General features: G+C 41.3%; 2 protein-coding genes across 3 annotated transcripts in view; one reads left to right on the top strand and one right to left on the bottom strand.

The window, feature by feature from the left end:
• The first annotated feature begins 522 nt into the window (after positions 1–522).
• The window catches only part of FARSA (phenylalanyl-tRNA synthetase subunit alpha), a 350,543-nt gene continuing 327,415 nt past the window's right edge, over positions 523–23,650 (top strand). Inside the window, exons 1-13 of one of the 2 annotated variants that reach the window (XM_087711020.1) lie at positions 523–731; positions 3,694–3,831; positions 4,016–4,114; positions 4,328–4,446; positions 5,550–5,642; positions 6,047–6,175; positions 7,346–7,461; positions 10,027–10,111; positions 11,024–11,123; positions 11,292–11,460; positions 12,160–12,237; positions 14,090–14,204; positions 15,882–16,336. In XM_087711020.1, the coding sequence (XP_087567146.1) occupies positions 546–731; positions 3,694–3,831; positions 4,016–4,114; positions 4,328–4,446; positions 5,550–5,642; positions 6,047–6,175; positions 7,346–7,461; positions 10,027–10,111; positions 11,024–11,123; positions 11,292–11,460; positions 12,160–12,237; positions 14,090–14,204; positions 15,882–15,987 (1,533 nt within the window). In that variant the 5' untranslated portion in view covers positions 523–545 and the 3' untranslated portion in view covers positions 15,988–16,336. Of the gene's footprint in view, positions 732–3,693; positions 3,832–4,015; positions 4,115–4,327; positions 4,447–5,549; positions 5,643–6,046; positions 6,176–7,345; positions 7,462–10,026; positions 10,112–11,023; positions 11,124–11,291; positions 11,461–12,159; positions 12,238–14,089; positions 14,205–15,881; positions 16,337–23,650 lie in introns of those variants that run through there. The other variant, XM_087711021.1, reaches the window with a different exon arrangement.
• On the bottom strand, positions 16,643–20,289 carry LOC148048412 (uncharacterized). Its single transcript, XM_087711041.1, has 2 exons — positions 19,986–20,289; positions 16,643–16,943 (listed from the first exon to the last, which is right to left on the bottom strand). Exons 1-2 carry the CDS (start codon positions 20,236–20,238, stop codon positions 16,759–16,761), a joined length of 438 nt encoding a protein of 145 aa, XP_087567167.1. The 5' UTR covers positions 20,239–20,289; the 3' UTR covers positions 16,643–16,758.

The raw sequence follows: 23,650 nt of genomic DNA, 5'->3' as shown, positions 1-23,650 counted from the left end.
AGGCCACTTCAGCTGACTGCTATCTGCAGTTCAGCGGTTCAAATCTCACCGGCTCAGGGTTGGCTCAGCCTTCCATCCTTCCGAGGTGGGTGAAATGAGGACCCAGAGTGTGGGGCCGATATGCTGACTCTGTAAACCGCTTAGAGAGGGCTGAAAGCCCTATGAAGCGGTATATAAGTCTAACTGCTATAGCTATTTAAATGTACAATAATGAAATATTGCACTCGATGCTTTACCTGAGATTGTGTACATTTTTAGCTTCCAAATATGGGATATTAGGCTGGCTTGGCTAGCGCCCAACCATGCTAAGTGAAAAAACGTAAACGAGCATCTTTGAAGTATTAACTCCTGAACTACTTCCCGCTCTGGTGGGCGAGCCATTCCACAAGGACCGCGCATCTATAGGCCGCTGGTTCCCGTGGAGCAAAGCCGGTGATTCCGCGTGTAAAGGGAGGCTACGCAGCCTAGTTTTTAAAAACCGCGCGCTAGTCACTACTTCCGCTTCCGGCCGCTACCGGAAGTTCCGGTCCGAGTTGGTCGGGAAGATGTCTCCCACCATGGCGGCAGCCGCGACAGGCCCCAGTTCAGCGGCAGAGTTATTGTTACAGAGGCTGGAGCAGGTGACAGCTGACGGAGAAGCCGGGCTCTGTAGCCTGGAAGCGGCAACGGCGCTTGGCTTGGAACACCAAGTCTTGGTCGGGGCCGTGAAGAGCCTTCAGTCGCTAGGAGAGGTAAGGAGGCAGAGCAGCGCCCCCGAGAGGCGCCGGGCAGAGTCGACACGGCGCCAAACCTCTTGCGGCGGAAAGGGGCGGGTCTATCCGTTGTCAGCCAATGGGCTTGGCGGACTAAGGCTATGCCGACCAATGGCGTTGTTCATAGATTGCATCCACGTGGCTGTGCCTTCAAGACTCCTAAGCAGCGTTTCTCAACCTTGGGGACTTTAAGTCCTGTGGACTTCAACTCCCAGAATCCCCCAGCCAGCACAGCTGGCTGGGGAATTCTGGGAGTTGTCCACAAGACTTAAAGTCCCCAAGTTTGAGAAGCACTGCTCCTAAGGGATGATTTGCCAGGACAAGTCTGCAATTTTCTTGGCAAAGATTTTGAGAAGTAGTTTTTTTCCAATTCTTTCTCCATTGGGCTTTGAATGAGTGGCTGGATCTGCTTTGGTGCCCCAAGACAGAGCTAGAACTCGCAGTGAATTTGATAACACTATTATGTTATCAGACACTTTTTTTTTAAAGGAATTAAGCTGTAGGTGAGAATCTTTGGGTCACTAAGAATAGCAATAGCAGTTAGACTTATATACCGGTTCATAGGGCTTTCAGCCCCCTCTAAGCGGTTTACAGAGTCAGCATATCGCCCCCAACAATCTGGGTCCTCATTTCACCCACCTCGGAAGGATGGAAGGCTGAGTCAACTTTGAGCCGGTGAGATTTGAACCGCCGAACTGCAGATAACAGTCAGCTGAAGTGGCCTGCAGTACTGCACCCTAACCACTGCACCACCTCGGCTCTAGATAGATAGATAGATAGATGATAGATAGATAGATAGATAGATAGATAGATAGATAGATAGATAGATAGATAGATAGATAGATAGATAGATAGATAGATGATAGATAGATGATAGATTGATTGATAGATTGATAGATGATAGATTGATAGATGATAGATGATAGATAGATAGATAGATAGATAGATAGATAGATAGATAGATAGATAGATAGATGATAGATAGATAGATGATAGATAGATGATAGATAGATGATAGATAGATAGATGATAGATAGATGATAGATAGATGATAGATAGATAGATGATAGATAGATGATAGATAGATAGATAGATAGATAGATAGATAGATAGATAGATAGATAGATAGATAGATAGATAGATGATAGATAGATAGATGATAGATAGATGATAGATAGATAGATAGATTGATTGATTGATAGATTGATAGATGATAGATTGATAGATAGATAGATAGATAGATAGATAGATAGATGATAGATGATAGATAGATGATAGATAGATAACTGTAGATAGATAGATAACTGTAAATAGATAGATAACTAGGTAGATAACTAGATAGATAGATAGATGATAGATAGATAGATAGATAGATGATGATGGATGGAAAGATAGATAGATAGATAGATAGATAGATAGATAGATAGATAGATAGATAGATAGATGATAGATAGATGATAGATAGATAGATGATAGATAGATTGATAGATTGATTGATAGATTGATAGATGATAGATAGATAGATAGATGATAGATAGATGATAGATAGATAGATAGATAGATAGATGATAGATAGATAGATAGATGATAGATAGATAGATAGATTGATAGATGATAGATTAGATAGATAGATAGATAAGATTAGATAAGATAAGATAGATAAGATAGATAGAGTAATAGCAGTTAGACTTATATACCGCTTCATAGGGCTTTCAGCCCTCTCTAAGCGGTTTACAGAGTCAGCATATCGCCCCCCACAGTCTGGGTCCTCATTTCACCCACCTCGGAAGGATGGAAGGCTGAGTCAACTTTGAGCCGGTGAGATTAGAAGCACTGAACTGCAGATAACAGTCAGCTGAAGTGGCCTGCAGTACTGCACCCTAACCACTGCGCCACCTCGGTACATGTATAGTCCTCAACTTACAAACAGTTCATTTAGCGACCATTGAAAGTTACAATGGCCCAGAAAAAAGTGGCTTACAACTGTTTTTCACACTTATAATCATTGCAGCATCCTCATAGTCATGGGATCAAAATTCAGATGCTTGGCAACTGAGTCGTATTTATGATATTTGCAACGACCAAGGGTCACGTGATCACCTTTTGTGATCTGACAAGCAAAGTCAGTGGGGAAGCCATGTTATTAAGTTAACAACTGCAGCGATTAACAAATTTGGCAAGAAAGGTTGTAAAATGGGGCAAAATTTACTTAACATTTGTCTCACTTAACAACATATATTTTGGGCTCAATTGTAGTTGTAAGTCTGCACCTTACCCACCAGCAAATACTAAAGCTGAGCTGCAAAAAACAAGATGATACCTGCAAAGTTAAAAAAAAAAACCTCTTTCATTCCATAAAATCTTCATTTTGCAGCCTAGATTTAATAGTCTTAACCTCATCATAAGTATTTCCAGTTCCCAATTACATTTGATTAAAACTGATCATTGTGATTGAAGAGTAATTAGAAAAGGAAATTGTAGTGAAAGATTATTCTAAAAATGCTAATAAGAAAACTTAATAATTGGACTTGGCCCTGGTACATGTGCATTGAGATTGTCCTTAAATATTCCCACATGTAACTGTTGCCTAATTGTCACTGAGAGGACTTCAATTTACAGGTGGGAATTTCATATGGCAAAATGTGAAGAATTCACATAAATGATAGAAAAGGAGTAAAACTAAGCTAGAATCTTCTAAGTTCGTGGATGTGCTTTCTTATATAAATGTTAGCCATTTGGTTTTGTGAAACTTTAGGTATAAATATGTTATTTTTCTCACCCACAATCCAAGCAGGTACTGCAGATCTGCAGAAGTTCTGGTGTACTTTAAAACTTTCTAAGAACTCCACAGACTTATTATTATTCTTTTATCAAACACAGCACTCTTGGCTTTTTCCCTATTTTTGTTGCCAAGGAAGATATTTTTTGATGTTCTTTTTAGGTGATCGAAGCTGAGCAACGTACATCCAAAACGTGGGAATTGACACCTGAGGGCCAAGAGATTATTCACGAAGGGAGCCATGAGGTCCGAGTATTTAATAGCATCCCCCCTGAGGGTCTGCTTCAGAGTGAACTCATGGTAAAAAAAAAAATTCCTCATCTCTATATACTTATTGTATTAAATTGTTACCGAGAAATTATTTGTTTGATATTATCTGCTGTGGATCTATATTTAGCATGGATCTAAATTTAAGTTGTTTTTTGCTGATCTGATTCTATGGCTTCTCATCTGATGAGATAATGTTTACCTTGTTTTACTGTAGAAGATGCCAAGTGGAAAGGTGGGATTCAGCAAAGCAATGTCCAACAAATGGATACGGCTAGACAAGAGCTCAGAAAGTGGGCCTCGGATATTCCAGGCAGTGAGTAATCAAAATTCCTATCTGTAGGGCATCCCTGTTTCTTGCAGCATTATATTTCTGCTCCCTAACCGTCCAAAGTGGAACAAAAATAGTACATATTTAAGAACGAACTAAATAAATTCGGTGTTGCTTGAATACTTTTGAATCCAAGAAAAACAGGAAGAGAGTGAGAACTTTGCACTTCTATCCATTGTGAGCATCTTTCTCTCCTAGATGGAATCTGTTCAGGACACAGTAAGGGAAAAGCTGCTTCAAGTTCAGAAGGGAGAAACTAATTGTTTAGAAGAGAAAGATAAAAATGAACTGAAGAAACGAAAACTCCTAGCAGAAGTGTGAGTTTAAATCCTGATATCTGTTATGCTCAATATGTTTTTTGTTGTGTGAGCTCTTCATACAAGTTTCTTCGGTGATGTTTCCTAGGTTGTTCTGTTTCAGGGTTTGAACAATATTGCAAAGCATTCAAGAAAAGAGATAGTCACTTTGCGGTTAATTACTTCATTTACATTCTTATTATTTTCCAAAAAGGAGCCATGGTCAGCAGGACTGGTTGAATAAATCTTTGGCTATGGGGATTTGAAGATGGATGAATTGGATCCGTCTTTCTCATTAATTCCTACTCCTTGTGTTGATAATTCACTCCTGGAGTTTTCACCAACAATTTGTTTTGTTTCACATATATTCTGTCTTGATTTGATTAATTTTTAAGGCAATTTGCTTTCATGCTCAGTACAAAATCGTATGAATACATTCTGTGTGTGTGATATATATATACATCTCACACACACATATATATGTGTGTGTGTGCGTGTGTGTGTTTTTATTTGTGCTGATAAATAAATAAAGGGAGACTAGAAGGGAGACTAGTATAGATCTATTTCAAGCTATTTAGCTCTCATCAGCTAGCCATACCCTTACTGGGATTCGAACCTGGGCTATATTACATACTAGGCAGACTTCTTAGCCATTAGGCCACAGGCTCTTATCCGTTATCAGCGAAGCCAGGGTGAAAGGTATCTATTAGATTTTTTTTTTTACAATCCCTGGTAAGCCCCAATTATGGGAGGAAGCTAACTGCTTCCATCATCAGTCAATCGGCTCGTCACAAGAGTCCATCACAACAGAAACCCAATATTTTTACTGTTGCCTTTGTTATATTTGTGTTTTTTTATTTGTGCTGATAAATAAATAAAGGGAGACTAGTATAGATCTAGTCTCCTAGTATTATATATATATATAGTATTGACTTTAAATATATAATACTAGTATATATATGTATGTATGTATGTATGTATGTATGTATGTATGTATGTATGTATATGTATAATGAATTGCTTTAGTTTGCAAATCTCTTACGAAATGCTCTTTGCAATAGAACTTTGAATGATTCTGCCTTCTTCCCAAGAGATGATGCATCAAAACTTGTGTTTCATTTTAGGACCATAAAGACATATTGGGTTAAAAAAGGAAGAGCTTTTAGCACAACTATTGCTAAACAAGAGACAGATCTTACACCAGAGATGATTGCCAGGTAAGCAATTCTGATGTCACTTATAGTATGGTCCTGGTTAAGTTTGGAGCTGGGCCTACAAATTGCCATTTCTGCCTGGAAATTTGCTTTTGATTTCTGCACGTGGACCTTGGTTACAGGTTTGCTTCACTATATAGAGTCGAATTTCACCCTTTACAGTCTTACAACTAACAGGATGCTAAAATGGATTCATAACTTCAAACCCTTCCTGCCAAAATTCTTAACCTCCCTGTTTTCAATTGTGTTTGATTGCCTTTATGTGAAGTTTAAAAAAATGAGTGTGATTTTTTTTTATGAAGATATATATTGTTGTAATGAAAACTGTTCTCAGAGCAATCACAGCCTATTGCTAAATGCATTATCTTTCTCGTGTTCTTCCTGTCCCCCCCACCCCATACTTGCAGTGGTTCTTGGAGAGATTTGAAATTCAAGTCTTATAATTTTGAGGCACTGGGCATTATGCCTGAGAGCGGCCATCTCCATCCATTGCTGAAGGTCCGCACTCAGTTCCGGCAGATCTTCCTTGAAATGGGGTATGTACTAAATAATATACGGGCAGGAGAAGACTCAACTCAAACATACCGATCTTTGGGATTCAATCACATTGTATACAAAATAATGGCTGCTAGGAAAATAGAGCCAAGGTGGCGCAGTGGTTAAATGCAGCACTGCAGGCTACTGCTAGATCAGCAGGTCAGCGGTTCAAATCTCACCGGCTCAGGGTTGACTCAGCCTTCCATCCTTCCGAGGTGGGTAAAATGAGGAGCCAGATTGTTGGGGGCAATATGCTGACTCTCTGTAAACCGCTTAGAGAGGCCTGAAAGCCCTATGAAGCGGTATATAAGTCTACTGCTATTGCTATAAATAAAAGAAATTTCATTTTCATGACCCGACAAAAGGGCGAACGACAAAACCACGCCCGACTAAACCGCGTCGCTAAAACCGTGATGTCATCAATGCGCCGACAACAGTGTGCCTACAACAGAACGGAGACAGAAGGGCGATTTCAGTCGACAGAGGGGCAATTTAAGTTAAGATAAGGGTTAGGTTTAGCGTTACGTTTAGCATTACGTTTAGGGTTAGGTTTAGTTTTATAGCGTGCTTCTGTCGCCGCACTGTTGTCGCCGCGTTTTAGCGCTCATTCGTCAGAGTGCTTTAGAACTCACGGTTTTGTCACCACGGTTTTGTCGTTCGCCCTTTTGTTGGTGAACCATTTATTTTTGTTAATTGGGTGTAAATTCCTCTGAGTATTTTGGTTAGAGCAAGTCCCCTTTGGTGGCTATTGTGGCTAGATGTGATGGGTTCAACGACAAACGCACACTCAACAAAACCGCGCTGACAAAACTGCGGCGAGAAAACAGCAAGGATGAAATCACGCCCACAGAAGCGCGCTGATAAATGCGCGTCGACGAAAGCGTGCCATCAACAAACAACATGAAAACAACGTAATAACCCTAAACCTAACCCTAACCCTTACCTTAACCCTAATCACGCTTTCGTCAGCGCACATTTATCGGCACGCTTCTGTGGGCGCGATTTCGTCCTCGCTGTTTTCTCGCCACGGTTTTGTCGGCGCGCTTTTGTCGGGAGCGCATTTGACGGGTCACGGATGTGATGTTTTTCCCTGTGCTAATGTCAGAGTATAAGTTAGGCATGGGACCCATCCCCTTAATGTTTAATTGAAACTTTGTCTCCCTCTTCAGTTTCACAGAAATGCCCACCAATAATTACATTGAGAGCTCCTTCTGGAACTTTGATGCCCTCTTTCAACCACAGCAGCATCCGGCCCGAGACCAGCATGACACTTTCTTCATGAAGGGTTGGTTCCATTGTTTATCTAAAACAGTGTTTCTCAACCTTGGTGACTTTTAAGTCCTTTGGACTTCAACTCCCAGAATTCCTCAGCCAGCACAGCTGGCTGAGGAATTCTAGGAGTTGAAGTCCAAAGGACTTAAAGTCGCCAAGGTTGAGAAACACTGATCTAAAATATAACAACTTTTATCTCTTAATATGTCAGAGTGAAGAATATACCGTATTTATCGGCGTATAACACGCAGTTTTAAAACTAAAATTGGAAGCTTAAACCCTGCCTGCGTGTTATACGCCGATCTCAGCCTGGCGGCAGCGTCACACAAACTATGGAAGGAGGGGGAGGAGGAGGGAACCAAAGAGAGCTTTTACCGAGTCTGCGCCCCACAGCCAGGACCGTCCTGGCGCCTCCAGCCGCGTTTCTTCCTGCAAAGCCCTTCGGGCAACCCGAGAGTTCCGCTTGACGCCAGAAGGGCTTTGCAGGAAGAAACGCGGCGTTTCTTCCTGCAAAGCCCTTCGGGCAACCCGAGAGTTCCGCTTGACGCCAGAAGGGCTTTGCGGGGAAGAAACGCGGCTGGAGGCGCAAGGACGGTCCTGGCTGTGGGGCGCAGACTCGGTAAAAGCCTCTCCTCCTCCTCCTCCTCCTCCTCCTCCTCCTCCTCCTCCTCCTCCTCCTCCTTCTTTCTGGAGCCCCTTCCTCAAAGATTTGGTACCAAAGCAATGGCGGTGAGGAAGTTGTGTCTTTTGGATTTTGCACTGTTGTCTTTTCAATGGTTCTCAGACTGGTTGAACCTTTAGCAGCTGGGGTGATATTCTTTACTGTTAAGGTTACAATTGGATGTGTTGGACAAATCTTAAAAGATGAAACTTTTATTAAAACGTTTGACTTAACTAAAAACGTCTTCCTTTTTCTTCTTCTTCTTAAATATGATTTATTTATTTATTTTTACTTCAGAAGTTTGATGACCGTTGTACAAACTAATCCAACCTAAATGTAGAGGAGGAGAAGAAGGGGGGGGATTTAAAAAGAGCAGAGGAAAAAGAAAAGAAAGCATGAAGAAAACATAAAGAAAGGGATGGGAGGGAGGGAAGGAAGGAAGGCACTTTATGTTGAAACAGAAAATATTATATAAGGAAGAAAATGGAAATAACTTTTTGCTCAAAGAGGTGTTTTTTCATTTCATATTTGCCTTTTAAGAGGAGTTAATGTTATAATTCATGTTCTAATGTTATAAATTTTAATCCAACATTAAGTTCCGAGCTTCCAAGTCATTTATTTTTAATGAAAAAAATTTTTACTCAAAATTTTTGTGTTAAAATGGGGGATGCGTGTTATACGCCGGTGCGTGTTATACGCCGATAAATACGGTAAATCTGGTCTCCTTTTAAGGCTGATTTGGAGCTGCAGGTCCCTATGCATTTCCTACAGAGATCCGGGGGCCACTTGGTTCCCATTTAAATGTGTAGCTGCCCTTTTAAATTGCTCTAAGTGCATTTTTACAAAATTGAGCATTGGAACATTTAGGATGTTGTCTGCATGCTATGGATATGAACCAAACAGCTCCATGTGAAGAACCTGCCAACATAAGGAAGGAGTAAAAATGAAGTGAGGATATAGAGTATATGAGAGTATAAAAAAGGAGCTAACGGCAATCCTATAGTGTATGTTAACACTGCAAGTCAGAAGTCAAGATAAATATCCCATCAATTTCTCCTTGTCCCTTCCCTTCCCTAGAATTACCCTTTCCTTGGACAATACCAAAAGTCCATTGCTTTCATTTCCCTTCCCATCCCAGACCTCCTCTTTGAATAAATTCAGCATTCATATTTGTCCCAATAATTTGAGTATTCTAAATCTAACTCTTTATCATTTTGTGAATGGGTGTGCTCCCTATGAGTACCATTTTTGAGAAGTTGTAGTGCATATCATTACAAAATTCTAGATGTATCCTTTGGTCCAAAAGGTTGGAGTTTTCTGTATAAATTCTGGTTCCACCACAAAACCGCGGTAGACTAAAGCGCGCTCAACGAAAGCGCGTACCTGACGTCATCACAGCGCGACGAAAACATCACGCTGTGAGCGGTAAAGTTAAAATTCACACGAAAACCTTACCCTAACCCCCCCAAACCTAACCCTAAACCTAACCCTAAACCTAATCCTTAACCTAATGCTAAACCTAACCCTAACGCTTAACGTAACCCTAAACCTAACCCTTACCTTTACTTGAATCGGCTTGCTTTAAAAGCGCTTTTTAAAGCGCCCTTTTTTCTCCGCGGTCGTATTTGTCGCGCTGCTGATGACGTCAGGTACGCGCTTTAATCGGGCGCGCTTTAGTGAACCGCGGTTTTGTCATGCCACGATAAATTCTTCCTTTTTAAGATGCTTTCTGTAAATATTCTAGGATGTGGCACCCATTTTTCTCTGGGAAATAATAGCTGGAGTATGGCTTTTATGTTCTTGCCTTGAGTCTAGATAATGATGAAGGCAACAGATGTAAAGTCTTTGTGCTCTTTTTGAGTGTGTACGGAGCCTTTGCATGCCTGGATAATTTTCTACAAGTTTAATTTCTTTCAGATCCTTCTGAAGCGATTGACTTCCCCATGGATTACTTGAAGAGAGTAAAGAGGGTGCATTCGCAGGGAGGGTACGGTTCTCAAGGGTGAGTTCATTAACATGCTTCATCCTGACATTGTGCAAACAGAAAAGCATGAATAATTGTTGTGGAGAGTTCAGTGCAACAGCTGGCATGGAAGGACTTTTTTTCTTGTTACTGAGTCTAGAACGTGAAGGGAGATACTTTGCTGTGAAACTTGTGACATTAGAGAAGGCAAAGATGGGAGATTTGATGCTGACACATGAATTCAGTAGTGGAATCCTAGCAGTTTTTGGAGCTGGTTCATATTGAGTAAAAGTGTTATTGTATAGCAATAGCATTTATATTTATAATCACCTTATAGCGCTTTACACAACTCTGGACGGTTTATAATGCTAGCATTATTTGCATAAATGAGCCGAAGTGGCGCAGTGGTTAAATGCAGCACTGCAGGCTACTTCAGCTGACTGCAGTTCTGCAGTTCGGCTGTTCAAATCTCACCGGCTCAGGGTTGACTCAGCCTTCCAGCCTTCCGAGGTGGGTAAAATGAGGACCCAGATTGTTGGGGGCGATATGCTGACTCTGTAAACCGCTTAGCGAGGGCTGAAAGCCCTATGAAGCGGTATATAAGTCTAACTGCTATTGCTATTGCTATATTGTCTCCAGCAATCTGGCTCCTTATTTTACTGGCCTTGGAAGGATGGAAGGCTGAGTCAAACTTGAACCCCATCAGGATTGAACTCTAGGGTGTGGGCAGAGTTTGCCTGCAAGACTGTTCTTTCACTACTGTGCCACCAAGACTCTCTATACACTAGAAATGACAGAATTTTTAAACTTTAGGTCTAGTGGATCAACTATTTTTTTCTTGTTCTGCAGAGAAATCACATTTACGCTGATTTCTCAAGTCATGTAACTCATATGAATTGCTTCATCCAATTCCCGCATTTTTATGTTAATCTGTTCCCTTCCTCCTTTTAGTTACAAATATGAATGGAAACTGGAGGAGGCTAGGAAGAACCTTCTTCGAACACATACCACAGCTGTCAGTGCCCGGATGCTCTATCAGCTGGCACAGCAGGTAAATACTAGGGGGGGGGGTTCTTTTATAGTTTGAAGAATACTTGCATTGCAAACCCTTGTTAACAAAATATTTGTGGGTTTAAAGCCGATAGAACTTGATAAGAATAAAACTGGGTATTTGAATCAAATGGAAATGCCAAGCTGTGATAATTGCTTCTACTTACAGGAGAAGTTCACGCCAACCAAATACTTCTCCATTGATCGTGTCTTCAGGAATGAGACACTGGATGCTACACATCTGGCAGAGTTCCACCAGATTGAGGGTGTGGTGGCTGATTATGGTTTGACACTCGGGGACCTTATGGGTGTCCTGAAAGAATTCTTCACCAAACTGGGTAAGAGATGGTGGAAAGTCAATGTGTGGGATAAAGGGCAGCAGTTTAAGGCGATGAGCTTTTTAGGTGTTATTTTTCTTTTTTCAAGAAACTAGTTACCATGTACGGGTTCTGGGAAGTTGGGGGGGGGGAGGTTGTGGGGGGTGGGGGGGAGGGATATATATCAGGTTTGACGAGACGTGTTAGATTTTAATGTAATTTGACCCTACATGTATACTGTTTTTTCTTATATTTTCATTACTATTATTATTACTATTTTTTCTTTAAAACTAGGATATGTTAAGCATATTGACATGTAGCGGAAATACACCAATGAGTGGAGGAGTGGGAAACAGAAGGGAGAAGAAAGATGGGAAGAGAGGGATAGGAGAGAGAGTAAGGGGGGAAGATGAGAAGGATAAGGAGGAGTGGAATGTAGAGAGAGGAGCAGTAGAAAGGGAGGGGAAGTAGGGTAGAAAAGGATGATGGAGGGAAGATAGAAAGTTGAAGGGTGGTAGAAGAAAGAGGTGTATGGAGAGGAGAAGAGCTATAATGGCTTTCTATTTTTCTGGGCATTGTTGACAAGAGGAACTGATGTAATTATTATTTAATACTATATGATACGGGCTATGTATAGTATACATGTGAGTGTATGTTATGAAAATGGACATAAAACATATTTATAAAAAAAAAACCTAGCTTCTTCTTTCTACGTAACAGGAATCACACAACTGCGCTTCAAACCTGCTTACAATCCTTACACAGAGCCCAGCATGGAGGTTTTCAGCTACCATCAAGGTGATTTTTTTTTAAAAAAAAAAAGATATATTAAAAACAAAAGAATTGTGTAGTTGGAGTGTAGTTTTGGCTACGGCAGAATTTGAGTGCTCTTCCCTCTTCAAATTAAAGTTTTCCCAAACAACTTGGTTGATTTACAAAATAACCTTTGGCAGTAAAGATCAATCATGCAAAGTACTGGGAATAATGAAAGCAACTTTTGAGGAAATGTCAATAAGTCTGTTTTTAGCTTGCTTCCACATCAGTCAAGGAGGCATCAGTTGCATGCCTATTGTCTTTAAGAAATAATTCCAACTGCTTTCATTTCAGCCATTGATAATTCCTTTACGACTCACGTAATTGCAAAAAATTGAGAATACACTATAACTGAGGAAACTTTCCCTCTGTGTTAACACACTTTGAAAGCATGCATTGTCATCATCTGTTGTTGGAGTTCCTCTTTGAGGTCCTTGATATTAAAGGAAATAACACCCCCCCCCACTTAAACAAAACACTTTTCAGAACACAATGACAACATTTTCAGTCTTTCAGATTAAATGGGTAGCTCATTTAGGCCTCATTCCCCCCCCCCCCCAAGCCCCTTATAAAATATAATAAATACCTTACCATATTCTCCTTGGTGTATGGCTGTTCAGCTAATAAATAAATAAAAATGCTTAAAACCCATAAGATAATTCTTATCTTAAGATAAATCTTATTAATTATAAGAGCCGAGGTGGCGCAGTGGTTAGAGTGCAGTACTGCAGGCCACTTTAGCTGACTGTGATCTGCAGTTCAGCGGTTCTAATCTCACCGGCTCAAGGTCGACTCAGCCTTCCATCCTTCCGAGGTGGGTGAAATGAGGACCCGGACTGTGGGGGCAAGTTGCTGACTCAATTTGCTAAAAAATTTGTAAACCGCTTAGAGAGGGCTGAAAGCCCTATGAAGCGGTATATAAGTCTAATAAATAAATAAATAAATAAATAAATAAATAAATAAATAAATTTCAGGCTATTTCAGAGGAAGGGACAGAACATGTAAGAACCTGAACAAGGAAGCAAAAATCCCCAATAAAATCTCAATTTTTAAAGGATTCTTGAATTTCTAAATCCTGGGGGCTTCATAATCAAACATTATTTTGTTTGTTAGATACTTCGTTACCCAAAGGTACTACAGAACACTCCTAGAATTAGTATCCAAGCAATTTAGGCTTCAGAAGCACAGCTTTTATACTACGCTGGTGTTCTATCTCTGTCTTACCAACTTCAAAATGCAAATACATCAGAAAATTTGGACCCAAACGTTCATTTTGCTTTCCAAAACTGATGTACAGTTGACCAAAGCTTAAGAAACCTGTCCTTGATTTAATCTTGGGAAAAAAATGAGTAAGAGCCGAGGTGGCGCAGTGGTTAAATGCAGCACTGCAGGCCACTTCAGCTGACTGCTAGTTCTGCAGTTCGGCTGTTCAAATCTCACCAGCTCAGGGTTGACTCAGCCTTCCGTCCTTCCGAGGTGGGTGAAATGAGGACCCGGACTGTGGGGGCGATATGCTGACTCTTGTAAACCGCTTAGAGAGGGCTGAAAGCCCTATGAAGCGGTATATAAGTCTAACTGCTATTGCTATATTACTATCTTGTCCTGTTTTATACCATTTCAGAATATCCCTTCAGCCATCAACCTGACATATTCCTTCCTGCCTCTCTTTGTCAGGAAAAGACCTGCATTTCTATATTGGTCAGAATCCCAGCAGGAAGTGCTGAATGGATTCCAGTAACCAGGCTCGAGGTCTACCCAGTAACTTGAAACCCTTGGCTTTGTGTACCCAGATTCGCACTTTGCCAGTTTAACTGTAGATATTTCCATTTTCTTTCAGGGTTAAAGAAATGGGTGGAAGTGGGAAATTCAGGAGTCTTCCGCCCAGAAATGCTGCTGCCTATGGGCCTGCCTGATGGGGTATCTGTCATTGCCTGGGGGCTTTCTCTGGAACGGTGAGTGTCTTGGAGAATCCGTTAAGGTGCCTTGTGCTGCCTTGGCCAGAAGTCTCTAAAGGCCAAGGGCTACGTATATTTGTGGGAGAAACTATGAAGTACCTCCCATAACTCATACGATTCCTTTCTAGGATAATTAGCACATGAAACTAATCTATGGGGAAGCTTCTGTTTGCAATTTTTTAATTTAGATTTTTTTTTTAAACAATACAAGAATAACTATTGAAGTCCCTCTGGAACGAGCTCCCTGTTGAGATCCGGACCCTTACTACCCTCTCGGCCTTCCGCAAAGCCACCAAGTCCTGGCTGTTCCAGCAGGCTGGGGGGAGCTGAGAAGCATCTACCTCCACGGAAATTGTGAATGTTGGTTTTGTTTTTAATATGTTGTCTTTGTCTCGTTCCCCCTTTCCCTTGTCTTTTGTGAGCCGCCCAGAGTCCTCCGGGAGTGGGCGGCATACAAGACAAATAAATAATAATAAAATAATAAAGACAAATTGTACACTAAGACCGCCTACAGCCACACTCCTCTAAACCGCCGGTAAGATCCCACAGGGTTGGCCTCCTTCAGATGCCGTCAGCCAGACGGCAGGAGGGCCTTCTCTGTGGCTGCCCCGACCCTTTGGAACGAACTACCCCCAGAAATCCGGACCTTGCCCACTCTCATGGCCTTCAGGAAAGCTGTCAAAACCTGGCTATTCCGGCAGGCCTGGGGCTGTTGACCTCATTGTTGAGGTCCAGCCCCAACCGAAATGAATGTATCTGTGTTGTTTTTAACTTGTCTATTTTATTTTTTATTTTATTTTCCTTTCTTTCCCCTCTCTGTAAGCCGCCTGGGATTGGGCGGCCTATAAATAAAATTAAACTTGAAACTTGAAACTAAGAAAACTAAAGAGTAATTCTGGGGGGAAAAGAACCCAACTGCAGAGCTAACTAGAGACAGCACTTACTCTCAACCAACCCACACAAGCCCCCCCAGTAGTACCCCTCCCAATGACTCTCACCTGATACAACCTATCCATCACAAGATTCTAACTGATGACTCACACCTGACCCTCACATAACGTACCCACACCCGAAGCTCTTACAAAGAGAAGGACACCGACATTGACATCCCCCTAAACTCCGTTGAAAATGTTACCTGGGCCTGAAACATGAAACATTTGGAAACCAACCCACAAGCTCGGACGACAAAGCTTCACCCTCAAAGAACACAATATATTGATACAATAGATAAGCATTTGTCCAAATAAAATCCTATTTTAAGAAATCATTAAAGTCTATATTTGAACCCATTAAATACCTCCAGTATAGGAAGATGGTAACCAACCCTTTTAAAATTCACCCACTTCCTTTGTGCAGACATAAATCAGTTCTTTTAGATCAGTGCCTTGGTCCATAGGATTTCAGTCCAAAGGACGGTCCTTGTAGGGGTACGATAGATCCCCAGTGGTTGGGGGGGGGGCAGATAGGTGGACACTGTATTGTGAATTCCGTTCTAACTGTCCATGTGTTTACTTGTCTTTTTCCTTGAGTTTCCATTGTGACTCAGTGCATTATTGCCTTTTGCAATAGTTAGCAACTCCTTCAGATTGTCTGCCGTTTTGAAACGGGTGTGTACTTAATAGTTAAACTGTTTCCAGCCAATCCTTTGTGAGACTTTTCTCTGTTCTCTTCCAGGCCCACCATGATCAAATACGGCATCAATAACATCCGGGAATTAGTTGGTCACAGAGTCAATCTGCAGATGGTCTACGATAGCCCACTTTGCCGCTTGGATACCTAGGGATTAGAAACCGGCTGCTCTCTCTTCGTATCTTCTTATTTATTGCCACTGCTCTTTGCCAGTGAGCAGATTGGACCTCTGTACTCCAAGCTGCTGTAGGGGAAGTAACAAGACCATAGGGAAGGCGCCTAGTCTTCATTTAGCAACATCTTCCATCAAGATTGAATGGATTCTCCCTAGTCGTAGTCCTATTTATGCGCACATTTCAGATACCTCTCAACATGAAATTGGAATTCGATCCTTCAAATGATAAGGGCAGTTTCAGTTATCTGATTTCCTTGTAATGCAACTGGGCCGTCGTGCCCTCAAGCTCTTTGGAATGGAAAAAAAAATTGATTTCTCACTACCTACCTTCACCGTTTCAGTTCTAGTAATTTTTTTTTATTTTTAACAGTTACGAGTAAAAGAAAGAATCCTAATGTGCAGTGAGAATCTGTGAGCCAAGCAATGGAGGTGGGAAAAAAGCAGCAGATGCTTGACTAAGGATTGGTGACCATGGATTATGAACTAAAATATCCCAATTTAATGACATAAGAAAAGTTTCAGAAGGGCAGTCTCTAGGCCAGTGTTTCTCAAACTTGGCGACTTGAAGTCCTGTGGACTTCAAGTCGCCAAGGTTGAGAAACACTGCTCTAGGCTGATGTTAAAAGGTAGAATCACTATAACAAAGCAGTCCATAGCGTATTCACCTATTCTGCTACGATGAGACTTTCCCTTTCAGTTCTGGGAGCCTTGTTTGGCATATCCTTGTTCTATAAGACTATTTTGTCTTCACCTTTGTAGTCCTGATGTCGTACGCGGAGCTCTTTCTAGGGTTATATGTACTTCCTCAGCCTGGGTCGGGGAACATGTGCAGGTGGGAGTTCTGGTCAAAAGTGAAGGCTGGAAACCTGAAACAGTTGAGGGCTCTGGTTCATCTTTGTCTGGGTCCTCTGGCTGTGGCCCCAACAGGCAGTCTGGGAAGAGAAATTGAAGAGAGCATATCAAGCAGCCTCAGAGACTGTTTTATCCTAAGTAAAGATGACACATAAGCCACACCCTGTAATTGATACCCTATAGGTAAATTCCTATAATAAAGGAAAGTTGGTAGATTGGTCATAATAAAATAAGACAACTTTCTGTGATAGCTTCAGACTTTCACGACTGAAATATTTCTTTGCAAATCTGTGTTCTACAAGTTCCATATTATAATCATTCCCCGTGCTTGAATATAGCATGTAAGTTAACTGAAAGTGCAGGGGTCAGGATAATTGAGTTAAATTCCTAGATATGCAGTAGTAAAAAAGTTTAAAGGTTATAGTTCATTGGTAGTTCTGAACTGAGTTTTAGTGTTATAGCACTTAAGAAGAATTCTAGTGATTTCCTGCTATATTTTTCCAGGACAGAGAAAAGGCCTGAATTTGGGGAAGGGGGGGTTCAGGAATTCCAGAAAATGTTGAAAATATTCTGCAAGAGAAGCAACTATCAAAAACCAATTTCCTCCAGTGTTGAAAGGAAAGCAAAACATGAGCCATTGGTTATTTTTTTCAAATAACCTAAAAACCTCAAAAATCCAAAGTCTGTGTGATATTATCTGTCCTGACCACATTAAAATCTAACTCATTGTTAAGATTGCCTCGTCTTCTAGATTTTAGTACTTATGACACAACTTGCAGTAATTGTTATTATGGTTCATTACACAATCAACTAGATGTTTACACTGAATTTGGTATTTTTACCCATGTATCAAGTCCTTCCCAAAGACTTGGGATAATAAGTTTTTAGGAGTAAATCAAAGGTAGTAGTGGTTTTCTTATTTTCTGGGCTCCATAGTTGAGTATGGAATTTGAAGCTGATCTCTTAATAAATGACATGAACTTGCATGTATTTCATGCACCTCAACTTCTGCAAGAGGAGAAGAAACCACAATTGTGTCAGTGGTATGATAGGTGTGCTGGGGACACCCTTTGGACCACACTCGGAAATGTGTTCCCTTGTTTTGGACTTTTAAGTTTTGCAATGCGATGTCCGGCTTTAAATACTACTAATGTGTATATTAAATGTATATTTGCCGTAAAAATCATATTAAAATATATTCCTTTGTATTTGAAAGTGCAAATTAATGCAGAAACAGGGTAGACCGATTTATAATAATAGTCAAAACTGACATACATTGAAGAACAGCATAGAACAAACACGATTCTAGAATTACACTAAATATAGTATTTATGATCACTACTATAACTGATTTAAGTGGTAGGAGCATCCATTTAATTTTGCAGTATTTCTGAGTAAAACTCCCTGTTTTCCTGATATAATGAAAGGCATATATTAGTGGAAAAGATTCTTACCCAGGATACATTACATATGGGGGGAAGTTATATAACTCTGTCTATATGTTGAAACGCAGTAATCCACAGAATATTTGGAGAACAGGTCTTATTTTCCATATATTAAGCTGCAGTTGACCATACTGAGAAAAAGATTTTTTACCCTTAGTGTTGAATATTGAGATGGTACAAGGGCAGAGAAAAAGTTACAGAGCACAGAATTTATGCTCCTCACCATTTCAGTTCTATGAGTATGTGGCTCTTTAGGCCTATATATTCCTGAAATAATAGGTAACATTTACTGAAAGTAGAGAATTAAGATTTATTATGATTCTGTAATTGTCTCCTATGCCTGGCGTGATATTGCCTTTTCCCATGATGACCAATCAGTACATCACTCAAAAATAAGACTGGTAGTCCTCAACTTACAGCCATTTGTTCAGCAACTGTTGGAAGTTGAGATGGTGCTGGACAAAGGGACCAGTCCTCAAAGTTAGTGCAGCGACGCGGTTTAGTTGTTGCCCTTTTGTTGGTGAACCAGTCATAGCATGGCAAGCAGCCCTAAAACCATGTAATTCTGGGGGTGCTTGGTGCCCCAAACGGCAGACTACAAGGTAGCCAAAGGGGGAGCTGAGGGGAGTTGAAAAAGAAGCCGTCTCTTGAAAGAATCCAAGTCCAAAGTGCCTTGTGTTGGAAGAGGTCTTTGGTTATCAACTGTAGAATACGGGTAACAACAAGAATGGGAAGGGTTGGTGTTCTGACCCCCCTCCTTGCTCGTTCAGAAACGACAGCCAGAGAGAACTTCAAAGGAAATATCTTTTATCAGTCCCGGCTCAAGCTGGCTGCGAGCCCAAAATAAACATAGATAAAGTCTCTGGCAAAAAGTTAAACAGCAAATGCAAAAACAAAACTCTTACAGCAAACCAGGTTTACAGAATGCACATCACTTATCCAAGTGCCTCTTTGAATCATGAACACGAACTCGAACAGGAACTGAACTCACGAACAAACAAACGACGTTGACTTCTGCACCTAAGGCGTGGCACCGTCCATCTTTTATCCACAGGAGGAGATCCTAAACGAGCCCCAGCTGCTTGTTATCCTCTCCTGCGAGCATCCTGAAACCCCTCACAGGAGATTTCTGTGTCAGTCTGATAGCAGCTCCAAAGGCTTCGACCGAGCCACAACAGTTGGAATCGCCATTGCTAAGCGATATGGTCACATCGTCATGTTGTGATTAGCAATTGCATCGCTTAGTAAATTCTGGTCCCAGTTCTAGTTGTAAGTCAAGGGCTACTTATAATTTATATCAGTGTTTCTCAACCTTGGCCACTTGAAGATGTCCGGACTTCAACTCCCAGAATTCCCCAGCAGTGGTTAGGACAGTGTTTCTCAACCTTGTCAACTTGAAGATGTCCGGACTTCAACTCCCAGAATTCCCCAGCAGTGGTTAGGACAGTGTTTCTCAACCTTGTCAACTTGAAGATGTCCGGACTTCAACTCCCAGAATTCCCCAGCCAGCATTCGCTGGCTGGGGAATTCTGGGAGTTGAAGTCCAGACATCTTCAAGTAGCCAAGGTTGAGAAACACTGATTTATATAGTTATAATGAACTTAGCATTTTGCCATAGAACTTGCATTTAAAAACACTACATCTTAAAAGTGGTTGCCTCAGCAGCACTGCCCTTACCTGCTAGGTCATGAGCCAGGTCCTTGATTAAATGACCCACAATGGCATAGGCCACACTCACGATCACCATGGCAGCCATGACCATGTAAAGCACAGCCTTGGGCACAGGGATGAAATCATGAGATGGAGGCTGGTAGTCACTGTAAAGGGGCTGCTCCTCGGAGGAAGAGGAATATTGGGAGAGGAGGGCCATGGTCTCCGTATGATTTGAGATGCTGGTGTTTGTTAGCTGCATCTGTGGTGCAAGTTCCATGCTCTAGCAATGTTGAGCCTGGCTGCTCGTGGGAGGAGACTTCGCAGCCTCTGAGGATCTGAAACATAAGCAAGAAGGAATATGTTTTGGTTAGTATGGATCATGCCTGGTGATTAGTAGCTTGAGATAAACCATGGATTTGTCAAATCGTTTTCCATATCAGGAATTTGGGGCTGATGCGCTCGGTTCCACCACAAAACCGCGTTCGACTAAAGCGCGCTCGACGAAACCGCGTAGCTGACGTCATCAACAGGGCGACAACAGCGCGGAGACAGAAGCACGCTGTAAACGCTAAACCTAAAATTAACCCCTAAACCTAACCCTAACCCCCCTAAACCTAACCCTAAACCTAACCCTTAACCTAACCCTAAACCTAACCCTTAACCTAACCCTAACCCTAATCCTAACCCTTAACCTAACCCTAAAGCTAACCCTAAACCTAACCCTTAACCTAACCCTAAACCTAACCCTTAACCTAACCCTAAACCTAACCCTAAACCTAACCCTTAACCTAACCCTAACCCTAACCTTAACCCTTAACCTAACCCTAAACCTAACCCTAAACCTAACCCTTACCTTAAATTGAATCGGCTTGCTTTCAAAGCGCTATTTAAAGCGCCCTTCTTTCTCCGCGCTCGCTGTTGTTGCCCTGTTGATGACGTCAGCGACGCGGTTTAATCGGGCGTGGCTTAGTCGAGCGCGGTTTTGTCGTGCCACGGATGCGCTCATTTGGGTTTCTAACGATGTGTTCAGGATATTTTCATTAAACGGTTGTTTTGGGATATCATTATGATATCGTCCCTAGTTCTTCTCTTCGTTAGACCATTCATCCTATGGTTTAGCCTCCAGAACCCTTATAATTTTTGTTGCTCTTCTCTGTACTCTTTCTAGGATCTCAATATCCTTTTTGTATTACGGTGACCAAAATGGATGCGATATTCCCAATATGATGGATAGAGTGGTGCAAAATCCTGCTACAAGAAGGCAAATGTGTTGCTTCATGCTATATACAGTATACCGTGACCCATCAAAAGGGCGAAAGACAAAACCGTGCCCAACTAAACCACGTCGCTGACGTCATCAACGCGGCGACAACAACCAGCGCGGAGAAAGAAGGGCGGTTTAAATAGCGCATTGAAAGAAAGCCAATTCAACTTAATGTAAGGGTTAGGTTTAGGGTTAGGGTTAGGGTTAGGTTTAGGGTTAGGGTTAGGTTTAGGGTTAAGTTTAGGGTTAGGTTTAGGGTTAGGTTAAGGATTAGGGTTAGGGTTAGGTTTAGGATTAGGTTTAGGGGGGTTAGGTTTAGGTTTAGGGGTTAAGTTTAGGTTTAGGGTTTACAGCGTGCTTCTGTCTCCGGGCTGTTGTCGCCCTGTTGATGACATCAGCGACGCAGTTTAGTCGGGCACGGTTTTGTCGTTCGCCCTTTTGTCGGTGAACCCAGTATACTCTACCTCAGATGCTCTATATGCTATCAATATTTAGCAAAGTATTTGGCATCTAATTTTTATGAATGTCTTTAGATTCAAACAGGACCTATAGGCAGGTTTAATTTACAAAAACAAATACTGTAGTAGTGATAACCTGCTGCTTTTCTTCATATGACAGTCTGTAAGAACTAATAAATAATAATAGCTTTCGTTGTCATTGTACATCATGTATACAACAAAATTGGTTATAACGAAATAATACAACGGGAGAATTAAAGAATTAACACAACCATTTTGTGCTAATCAAGCTCAAGCTCACTAATTCTCTTGAATAATATTCTAATATTTGGGGGACATTTCTATACCCTTTAATAGAGCAATTTCAGGTATGTGGCAGGAAAACTAAGTGGTAGAGTTTATACCAAAAGTGGTAGAGTTTTGGTATGTTTATACCAAAAGGAAGGTGCAAATTGAATAAAGTCTGTTGTATTATTCTGGTTAGTCTTCAACATCAATTCTGTCAGTGCTTTGCTAATGACATAGTTGCCCAGGCTGTTTTGTAAATTCATTTGGGATAATTTATGGTTCGCTGTGTTTTGCACACTTGAAAACTGGATTGAATTGATTTGGTTAACAATTAATTAAAGCAGCCATTACAAGTCTTTAAATTGTTCTATGCACTCATGTAATCTGAATTTCCTGATCAAGTGTTCTCCATATAAGTATTGTGTTACATATCCCCCCCCCCCCACTGACAGACTGCAAGAGGTTTCCACCAAGGTCCTCTGTTCCGGCGGGAACAGAGGTTGAATCTCATTGGCTAAGAGGTCTGGCAGATCCCTTTAAAAGGGGATGCTGCCCGGCCATTCCCCAGCCAGATGTTTACTTGACTTGCAATAAAGAGCTGTGTTTACGGAAGCCTACTGTGCCTCCTTTATCCGATCTAACATATTGCAATTATTGATAAGGTTGGCTCCCAAAAACTAATACTTTTAAATAAAATTTATTTCTATTTTTGCTACCAAATGCCTGATTTTTAACTACCACAGAACAGCACAGCTCTTCTACAGGAATATGACAATGAGTCTTTATGGGATTACCTGGGGTTATCTACTGTCTGTTGTCCGCCCCCGGTGAAATGCCACCTAAGCTTGAAGTTAAAGTGAGAAATATCTGTTTCCCCAAAGCCTCCATTCAACATCCCCTCCTAGCTGTGCTGTACAGATTATTTGCCATGGGGAAGCGGGGGGGGGGGGGGGGAAGTGGACAACTAGAGGACCTGAACAATGAGGTGCACTTCATAAAAATACATATGAAATTATCATATTGTAGATTGGTGCAGAGGGGTTAGTAAGAAATTCAATTGGGGGGGGAGGATAACATGGTTTCCTACAGCAATCTGTCTCAGTCCAGTTGGCTCTCCTGAAATGAAGTACTTTAGCTTATATAATCCACCAGAATAGCTGTTTTGATGTGGAATTAAGGAGTTTAAAGATCAGCACACAAGTTATCAGGAATCTCTCTATATATATATTGCAATTGTGCTGATAAATGAATAAAGGGAGACTAGTATAGATCTATTTCAAGCTATTTAGCTCTCATCAGCGAGCTAATGAGAGCTAAATAGCTTGAAATAGATCTATACTATCCCTTTGTTTATTTATCAGCACAATTGCAACACAAATGTAACAAGGCAACATTAAAAAATGGCTTTCTGCCTGGATGGCTCCCAGAGTGAGCCGACAGACAGAAAAGGGAAGCAATATATTTGGGCATTCCAGGGGTTGTGACACAATACACACAGAGAGAGAGAGACAGAGACAGAGAGACAGAGAGAGAGAGAGGTGTGTGTGTGTGTGTTTGTGTATGTATGTATGAATTCTCTGAAATAATTTAATAGGAAAATGCTCTGGGTCTGCTTATAAACTTTTATGATATGGAGACAGAGTTGGCTTATTGCCAGTGATTGAGCCTTCCACTTCTGG

Source organism: Thamnophis sirtalis, unplaced genomic scaffold, assembly GCF_051295495.1.
Source record: "Thamnophis sirtalis isolate CommonGarterSnake01/CBP01778 unplaced genomic scaffold, rThaSir2_p1.2 scaffold_3, whole genome shotgun sequence".
NCBI lineage: Eukaryota > Metazoa > Chordata > Lepidosauria > Squamata > Natricidae > Thamnophis > Thamnophis sirtalis.
This window is presented reverse-complemented; position numbering and strand designations above follow the sequence as displayed.

Bases quoted from the DNA above. Each gene is read 5' to 3' on its own strand.
- LOC148048412 (XM_087711041.1), bottom strand. From the start codon at position 20,238: ATGGAACTTGCACCACAGATGCAGCTAACAAACACCAGCATCTCAAAT. The intron at 16,944-19,985 runs GTAAGGGCAGTG...TTCTCTTCCCAG, and splicing joins CCTGGCTCATGACCTAGCAG to ACTGCCTGTTGGGGCCACAG.